At 47.1% G+C, this 9,780-nt stretch overlaps 1 protein-coding gene across 2 annotated transcripts in view; it reads left to right on the plus strand.

The window, feature by feature from the left end:
* SLC24A4 (solute carrier family 24 member 4) overlaps nt 1-8,433 on the plus strand; it is a 194,720-nt gene extending 186,287 nt beyond the window's left edge. For both annotated transcript variants that reach the window (XM_070775573.1, XM_070775575.1), the window contains exon 17: nt 1,251-8,433. In XM_070775573.1, the coding sequence (XP_070631674.1) occupies nt 1,251-1,403 (153 nt within the window). In that variant the 3' untranslated portion in view covers nt 1,404-8,433. The remainder of the gene's footprint in view (nt 1-1,250) is intronic.
* Nucleotides 8,434-9,780: the final 1,347 nt, after the last annotated feature.

The raw sequence follows: 9,780 nt of genomic DNA on the forward strand, positions 1-9,780 counted from the left end.
ACAGTTTGTGCCAAGAATGTTGGCATCCACCACTACACTTTTCCCTAAGCTGGTGAGAAGTCCCCAGAAGGAGGGACTTACATTTCCTCTCTTCTTCCTGCCCGGTCTGTCTCCCCTCAATGATGCGAGTAGGAGACACGTTCCCCCCACCCCCAGTCTATTGGAGCTGCCTTGGGGGCATGATGGTCAGGGCTCGGGGATGGTACATGGTGACACGGAGGTCTCCTTATTCCACAGGCCCCGAACTGTGGTAAACAATGCCTCGGCTTAGTTTATTCCATCCTTACAAGCACCTGATGATTTTCTACTTTACAGAAGAAATTAAGGCTCGGGAATTAAGTAACTTGTCCCAGATCACAGGGGTAGGAAATGGCTATTTGCCACAACTGTTCTTTCCCATAACTGTCCCATTAGTGCTATTGCTTAGAAAGGAATCCCTTCTTCATGGACCCCACATTTCTAAAACCTTTTAATGAGGACTCATATCCACTCCCTTCATGAAGTCTACAGGGATAGGAAAAGCTGGGATTTGAATCCCAGTTGGTCTGTCTGTAAGGACCCACAGCATTGGAGGTAACTATGATTCAACTCTTGGGGAGCCTTGATTCATGGATAAGAAAGAAGGTAGTTTCAGAATGGAGGGGACACGTGTATACCCATGGCTGATTCATGTCAGTGTATGGCAAAACCCACCACAGTATTGTAAAGTAATTAGCCTCCAATTAAAATAAATTAATTAATTTTAAAAAAGAAAGAAGGTAGTAATAGGTAGGCAAGTATGAAACGAATGTAGAAAGAGGAAGCATTCCAACCCTGTCACACATACACACACGGTCCAAGCTGAAGCTGTCCAGACAGTGGGCCAATGGGAGCCTTGAAGGTTTTGCTGAAGAGGGTTGAGGATGCCAAATTCTAAAGCAAAGGAAGGAGCCAGTGGCAGTCCCCAGTTGTCACTAAAGAAGGCTTGGGAGGCCTGTGCATCCCCAAAAAGGAACGTGCCTACCAGGGGAGGGCCTGTCCCCTGAGGACAGCTGCTGTGCCTGCCTAGAGTCAGCATCCTTTCATCAGACGAGTCTAAAGCCTACAGGGCTCATTCTGATCAAACCAATGATACACCCGGCAGCACCCCTCTGTTCTTGTCCACAGTTTGGAGGAAGTTCTGGGGTTCACCGTTCGTGTGTAATTTTCCAGTAAAAGTGCCATTTATATTTCTCTGCTCCCCGAGCCCAACACTCGCTGTCTCCTTCTAGGTCCTGGGCATCCATTTGAACAAGTGGAAGCTGGACCGGAAGCTGGGGGTGTACGTGCTGGTCCTCTACGCCGTCTTCTTGTGCTTCTCCATAATGATAGAGTTCAACGTCTTTACCTTTGTCAACCTGCCAATGTGCCGAGAAGACGATTAAAACGGAGCCACTGCCCCCTGCGCGGGAGCTGTTCTGGACACTCCGGCGCTGGCGTCCTTTTTCCCTGCCCCTCCCCACCACAGATCTCTCCTGCATCGGCCGCCACCGTCCGTTCTTTCATCCATGGGAAGAAGGCGCCATCGTGGTCTGTGTCTGGTCATGGGCCAGGCTGCGGGCGTCATCCTCCTCCTCGGAGTTCTGCCCCCACAAAAAGGCAAGATTCAGAGGCCGCTGTTGGAGCAGCTTCGCAGACCTCCGAGCCGCCGGCCATAGGGGCGTCGCATGTATCTCCTCTCGGACGCCTGGATCAGAAGGACTTCTGTATGTGGGTTGTCTTTCTGTCGCAAGGCAGCCTCAGAAATGAGGCAGTCGGTGAACACAAGGTCTCCTGGGGCAAGTGCAAAATAGGAGCGTTGTTCTTAAGGGGCCCCTCTGGACCAGAGGGTGTGGGTTCCTTGGGCAGCATGTGCTCCTTAGAGCTTCTGAATCCTGCTGGAAGCACTCAAGGTTTGGAGAGAGCAGGCTCAACCTGTTGGGAGTTTGGGGCCGTGACAACAAACACTCCACCCCTTTTCCTGGACAAATTTGGAAGAATAGAAACAGTTGTTCACAGCAGAAGAGAGAAAACAAGTGCATACTCTTCTCATTTTCATTGATACATTCAGAGAACGAGCAATGACACAGTCAAAATAAAATGTCAGCTATAGATCATCATACTTGAAAAATACCATCGCATACAAAGGACCTTGATGGGGACCAGAAAGGTAATACTTATGGGAAACAAATCCTATGTGTATCATGTTGCGTTGACGCTAAGACGTCTGGTTTGGAACATAGAGAAAGTAGAAGACTAACATCTAAATGGGTGCTAACTCAGAGACACAGTGGAGATAGGGCTTTACAGCCATTCATTCCAGACCTGTGGCCTGGGACGCGCTGTCAGTTTGGTTTTGTCGTTTCTTTGTTAATGCCCTGCCCTCACAGTCACCCTGTTCAAAGACCCAATTGTTTATATGCCCAACAAATTTCATAGCCTGCTGAACTGGAATGCGTGTGCCAGAGGTAATGGTTAATGACAAGAAAAGAGATTTCCTGCAAAACCACCAATTGCTCTCTGGTGAGCTGGAGGCAAGTATGGAAACCGTAACTTGGAAATTTTTAGAGCTAAGGTTCTTGAATCTTGTAGTTTGCTATGCATGAAAGGCCAAAGATGGGAGGTTAATTCAAAAATAGAAACATTAAACAATTTTGACTGCTTCCTAGCTCTCAGATATATATTAAAAAGATTTACGAACACAAACCATTTGTGGTTTCTGAAAAGAAAGCACAATTCATTTTATAGAGAGGTATTCTTTTTTATTTTTTTTTAATGTTTCTATTGCAAAGAGTCTATCAGATTTGATGCACTTTTAATACTGGGCTATTTTGCACAGAAGACTGTATGGGGAACGCCCCCATGATGGTATGAGGAAAGGAGGGTTTTAGTGATTCACTGATAATTAATCATGGGTGATGAGTGTAAATCCAATAGCTGATTCTTTCCCGAGACACAATGGTTGTAACCCGCAGTGGAATCTGTGGCTGTGCTCTCTGTGGCCTCTGAATTTCAGAAGGAGGGCATGTTTAAGCTCGTGTCCCTAAAATTTGCTTAGCATGAGCCTCAGATGTGACAGCCCCATCACCGGGTTTCTATTCTGGATCCCCATCAGTGTTAGTAGCTACACCAAGTTAAGACTTCTCCTTTTGTTTCTCTGCTTAGATTCTCAGTGGTCTTCCAGTTGAGGACAAGGGTCGTTTTCCTGAGAAATTAGCCGAGTGGGCGGCCAGGGAGCCCCCAGGTTCATCAGCACAAACATTTAGACGCAGAGGGTTTCAGAGTTGTCAGGACCACTCTGCCCACAGAGAATAGCCACCTGGTCTCCTCTGTCTTACAGCCTCATCTGGGTTTCAGAGTGCATCTGTGTCCATTTTTGAATCTCAAAACTGCCCTGTGATATAAGTAGGGATGATTATCCCCATTTAACAGGAAGTTCAGTCTTGGAGAGGTCAGGTGACTCTAGGTCAATGGCTAGTAAGTTGCAAACAGGAGCTGAGCCCCAGATCGCCACCCGGCTCGGCCAGTCCAGTGTGTGATCATCCTTGGTCGTGCAGGTGTGGATGTGTCCTTGTCCTTGGGGTTGGCCCTTATTGTTTGAGTCAAAACTTCGTCACATTTCTAACTGACATCTGGATGCTCTGTCTCCCATCCTAATATTTATCCCCATCCTATGTCCCTATTATTTTCTGATAAAGATCAAAAAATATTTTTAGCTAGGCCGTATGGGCCCTGATGAGAGCCCTGCTGGTGTTCCGTCTTTGAATCCCTGTGTAGCTTTCGGAGAACACACCCTCATCACCCACCTCTTCCTCACCAGAGCCCATCTGAGATGATAAATATGCTGCAGTTCCAATTTGAGACAAAAACTAATGTTTCTAGTATGTAGAACAGCCCTCCTGGCTAATCCTCTTATGACTTTAATGTGCCAATGTAACTTCCTTAAAGGATCTATGCATTTATTGTAGCTAGGAAACTATATATATGTCGTAGGTGAAGAAGTCTCTTTTGTAACTAAATATTTTTTCCATTTCAAGTTTAAAGAATTGCTTGATTAATTAGGCCTTCATTTGAAAAATAATGCTTTCGTCACTGAGCAGGATTACTTCCTTTATTTTATTCCCGAAGCTAATTAGCACAGAGTAATTACTCTGCTATGAAAATAGGCAATCTGAAAAATAAACTTGGGTCTTTGAATTGGGGGCAGAAAAATGAACCCATTGTACTCAGATAGAAAACATCTATAAAAGCAGAAGCAGGAGGCTCCTGGCATCTCTGGTCTGGATTTTCCTTTGCCAGCCGAGTGTAGTCAAGGGGAAGGTATGCAGTGTCCTGAGAGCCTGGCCCTAGAGGAAGGCTCTAGGTCAGCTGCAGTGAGAGACTGATGTTAAAGGCAGATCAGAATGGTCTCATTCCCATCCTTCCTGTAACCCATGTCTCCCGACCTCTGTGTTCACCGTCCATAAGCACCGACCTTGTGAGTTTTCCTCTGTTCATTACCTGCTCCTCCTCCCCTCATCCCACCTATTAGGACTCGTTCTTGCTCCTCCAGATGGTGCCTAGTGGTAAAGAACCAGCCTGCCAACGCAGAAGACATGAGACACTCCCTGGGTCGGGAAGATCCCCTGGAGAAGGAAATGGCAACCCACTCCAGTATTCTTGCCTGGAGAATCCCATGAACACAGAGGAGCCTGGTGGACTACAGTCCATGGGCTTGCAAAGAGTTGGACACAACAGCGATAGGGCACATTGCTTCTCCTTGTCAATCTTTTCCTTTTACACACCCAAGCAGCTGAAAAGAATAACCCTTCAGGAGCCAGATAGGTGTGCCCATCCCTCCAGGGATGGAGGGGGGCAACCCCCTACAGACCCTGACCAAAGACCCCCTCCTGGGCTTCCCAGAGTCTAGGTTCTAAGGGAAGAAACTACCCCCACCTTTCATTTTTTTAATTTTTTATAAAGATTTTCTTGATGTGGACCATTTTTAAAGTTTTTTTAATTTGTTACAATATTACTTCTGTTTTGTGTTTTGGATTTTTGACCAGGAGGTATGTTGGCTCTTAGCTCCCCGACCAGGGATTGAACCTGCACCCCCTGCACTGCAAGGGGAAGTCCTAACCACTGGACCACCAGGGAAGTCCCCCTCTTCCTTTTTGGGGAGGATTTGCATGCCTTGTAGCATCAATGGGCGCTCAGCCCTCAGCAAACACTGGGCTCCACACACAGGCTGGGAATCCAGGAAGAATGTGGGCCTCCTGGCCTGATGCCCTCCTTTCCTCCTGGCATCTCCCCTCCCTGAGCTCTAGGGCCCCTCCCTGTCCTTAAGGTGGGGGTGGACAGAGGCAAGATGGACTGGGAGAGGGTCCGTTCTTCCCCTCCTTCCCCAGGTGTGAAATGAGCTAGCGGAGTCAAGGTCTGTAACCGGACAGAGAAGCAGAGACTCTTTGGCTCGGCTAGCACTGCCCAGTGAGCTTGTGGCCCCCCATCCGCCCTGACACCGAGTGGGTCCTTAGGGATTGGGTTTGGCCTGCTCGTGGCCACGCATCCGCCCTGACACTGAGTGCGTCCTTAGGGATTGGGCTTGGCCTGTCTCTCAGCCCCACCTTTCCTTCCCTGGCAGGAAAAGATGGTTGTGCAGCATATATGACAGGCTCTCAGCAAATGCTTGCTGCTTGAATAAACAAGGAACCTGCTGGTTAGGGTGAAAATCTTCAGGAGATTTTCCCCTGCTACTGTGTTTTAAGGGCTTCCCTTGTGGCTCAGCTGGTAAAGAATCTGCCTGCAATCCAGGAGAGCTGGGTTCAATCCCTGGGTTGGGAAGATCCCCTGGAGAAGGGAAAGGCTACCCACTCCAGTATTCTGGCCTGGAGAATTCCATGGACTGTATAGTCCATGGGGTCGCAAAGAGTCAGACACGACTAAATGACTTTCACTTCACTTTCACTGTGTTTTATATGGGCTTCTCAGGTGGCGCTAGTAGTAAAGAACCCACCTGCCAAATGCAGGAGACATAAGAGACATGGGTTCGATCCCTGGGTTGGGAAGATCCCCTGGAGCAGGGCATGGCAACCCACTCCAGTATTTTTACCTGGAGAATCCCATGGTGGGCTGCAGTCCATATTTCCAGGTCCCTCTAATGCCCTCTGAACATCGTTTCTGTGTGAGTCTTCCTCCCCTTGGGGCAGTTAGCAGATGCATTCAGGATCCCTGAGATGGATCACGTCTCAGCAGCTTTGTCACCATGTGGTGCTCATTCCAGACATTTTTGGAAACACTCTCTGGGCAGCTCTTGAGTATCAGGAAGAGCGTCATCCCCCATTTATTCCTAAACCCAATGTGCTGCCCCTCGCCCCTGCCCTCTATGTGGGTTCACCCCAAGCATCTGGGCTCCCCTCCAGCTTTCTCTCTGCAGCTGGTCTCATGAGCCCCTCAAGTGCAAAGACGCTCTCAGGACCTTCTGGGCGCATGTAGAAGGGGCCTATCCTGCACTGTGTCAGTCCTGTGGGCGGTAGAACACGAACACCTTGGCACAGGCCCATCAGGCAGATTTTGTGACTTGGCTCTTGTGGAGCCCCTTCGCCTTGCCGCAGAGAACTGTTCTCCCAAGGGCACAGTCCATTTAGGTTGTTGCATTTGCTTCTTAACAGGGAAAACCAAACTGGGATGCTAGTTTAGTATGTGCTTAATTCCAGACCTCATAGCTAATGGGTCAGTGTCCAGAGTCACATGCTGCCCGACCTCAAGGAAATGGTACCTGCATGAAATCAAGAGAAGAGGTGTTTTCTCCCATCTCGCCACCCAGGAGGAGCTGTTTCTTCCATCACAACAGGGAAGCCAGCTCGGTCGTATTAGAGCTTTGATTATTTTATGGGGGTTTTAAAAAATTCTAACTTTTCAGTTGACCAGTGGTTCCCAGGTTCCTCTGGTCTCTGCTAAATCCTCATGCATTGCAGGGGGGCGTGCTTGGTGTCATCTTTTACCTGCACAAGCTTCCAGGCTTTCCATCACCTCTTACGGTGTTGGCATCCAGTTGTCAAGGTGGTATGTCCTCCACACACTTCATAACAGGGGCTAAGAACTTACCGTCTTCTAGTCTGGGAAAACATCTGCTGCCCGGACACCCTGATACAAACCCAGGGTCATGGGAGGTGGCTCTTAGAGTTAGAAACGCTCCCTGAACCCATGTGAAAGTCAAGCCCTTTCTATGTGGTGTTTCCACCATTAGGCTTATGGGTGTGGGATGGGCTGCTGCTTTATTCAAAGCCCTGTGATACACGCAGGCCTATCCACACCTATTCCCTCCATTGCCAGAATTTAGACAGCTGCTTTTTATGCAACACGTTGGTTGTGACTTACCCACAGTAGCAGCCAATAAAGCCCTTAATCCTGGAGAAAGTGTGTACCCTCCCCATCCCACCACTGAAAAATGTATTTTTTTAACTATTGAAAGTATGCTCAGCTTTTGATTTCTGGGTGCATGGCTTGGTCTGGTCAGCCTTTGTGCATAAAGCAGGGTCCCAGACAACAGAACCCCACACCCCAACTCCAGAAGGTCCCAGATACCTGGGAGTATCCTGATGAACATTAAGTCCCCTTTCAACAGGAGCGAGGCCTTTCTCCCCACTGAAAATGGCTGGGATGTGATCCAGAATGTTTTTCCAAATCAGATGTTCTTGTGGGTTTTTCCTCTGGCCGCCAGGGCATCCCTGCTCTCACCTCCAGAGGTACCCTTCTGAATCCATGGGACACTTCCTGGCACTTTCTCCACCTGCCTGGACCAAGGATATCTGGGGGCCCAGGGAGAGAACTGTGGCTAATCCTCTGTGGCCGGGTCTGAGGGAGCCTCCGTGGGGGGCTGCTAGTCTGGGAGGCTGGGTGTCCAGTTAAGAGCACACGCTCCCTGGTAGGGTGCCTGCCCTCTGTTGGGTGTCTCCTATCCAGCTGCTGCCAGCCCGGAGCAGTTGCTGGGTGTCTGAATACAAAGAGAGCCTTGATTACCTAGAGAGGAAACAGGGCTGCCAGCCAGATGGGGCCGGGCCCATGCACAGATGCAGGAGCTGCCAAAGAACGGTCAGGGGAGGCCTGACCCAGCCCAGGGGCACACAGGGCCATGGGATCTTCCTGGGGCTCAGGTGTGACCTAATAAATAGCAGGTAGATAGAACCAGAGCTCTCATGCCCAAAAGGAACCCCCCTTAGAAACAACCAAAACCCAAAACTTCTGAGGCTGTTACACGTCACCTGCGTGAGACATTTCTGTCATGCCGCCATCTTTGTTCATCATCTCTAACGGGCAAAGCAGGAGCCATGAGCTGAAAAGTTGTAAATAATAAATATATTTGTCCCACTATTTATTTTTTCAAGAACTGTGACCTCCTGCACTGTGAATGCTCTGTGATATGAGATTCTTAGTTTAATAAAACTCATTAAATTTGAATGAATTGCTACTCTTGATTACTAAACACTGGCATGAGTTTATTCTTATTGTGAAGACAAATCTAGAGTAAATACGAACTAAACCTTTATAAGAAATCTAGCAGTCAGTATTGTAATGCAATCTATGAAAATCTGTACACTGTCAATAAAGTAAATGAACACAAGTTGTCTTTCCCTATAGAGAGCTTCCAGTCATGTTTTAATAGAAACATACATATTTGTATTTTTGGAAAGAATTCTTTACACTGGAATAAAAGCCATTTATGGAAACCATTTCTATTTGAATATTAAGAAAAATAAACTTTGAAAAGGATGTGGGTTGGTGCTTTTTAATTATGATTGATAATAAAATGAAGCAGGAAACTCATAACTTACCTTGAAAAATAAAAGTGTTAGTCGCTCAGTCATGTCAAACTCTTTACAACCCCATGACTGTAGCCCACCAGGCTCCTCTGTCCATGGAATTCTCCAGGCAAGAATGCTGGAGAGGGTAGCCATTCCCTTCTCCAGGGGATCTTCCCAACCTAGGAATTGAACCTGGGTCTCTTACATTGCAGGCAGATTCTTTACTATCTGAGCCACCCAGGAGGTCCACATAACTTACCTTAGCAAAGCACAAGTAAATCCAGAATGATCCAGCCTTCTTCTCTTGTCTCATCAGCAAGGCCAACTTTATGGGCAGGGCACCCATGGCGTCAGCCATACAGGGCCTCACACTCAGAAAGCCCCCAGGCTCGGTTGTCACCATCTTGAAGTCTTAAATGATTATTTTAAGGGCACCTCACATTTTCTTTTTTTAAAATTATAGTTGTTCAATATATGTTATAGATGTACAATATAATTCACAATTATAAAGGTGATACTCCATTTATACTTTTAAAATGTTTTAATTCCCTGATTGTACAATATGTCCTTGTAGTACATGTTTTCATTTTGCCCTGGGCCCTGAAAATTATGAATCTGGTCTTGTTCATCAAGAATAAGGTTATGCTATACATAACAGAGAAGAGATTGGTATCCTCAGGCAAAGAACTCTTGCAAGCTAATAAGAAAATGGCAAAAACGTTTCAATAGAAAAATGATAAAGAAAAAGCAATTCTCAAAGCAGCATAAATGGCTAATTAACAGAGGAAATTCAATCTCACTGACCACAGCAGGGAATACATATTAAATACAGTAAAATATGCAGAGACATAGGTCTATAAGGCCTGAAACAAACAAGTTGGGAGCTGGGTCTTCAATGTGCTTCCCCGGTGGCTCAGATGGTAAAGAATCTGCCCGCAATGGGTCTTCAAACCTATGAATGCAAAACTGAATGTGAATGTTAATATTTTTTAGAATAAGAAAA

The sequence above is a fragment of the Bos indicus genome, chromosome 21 (assembly GCF_029378745.1).
Source record: "Bos indicus isolate NIAB-ARS_2022 breed Sahiwal x Tharparkar chromosome 21, NIAB-ARS_B.indTharparkar_mat_pri_1.0, whole genome shotgun sequence".
NCBI lineage: Eukaryota > Metazoa > Chordata > Mammalia > Artiodactyla > Bovidae > Bos > Bos indicus.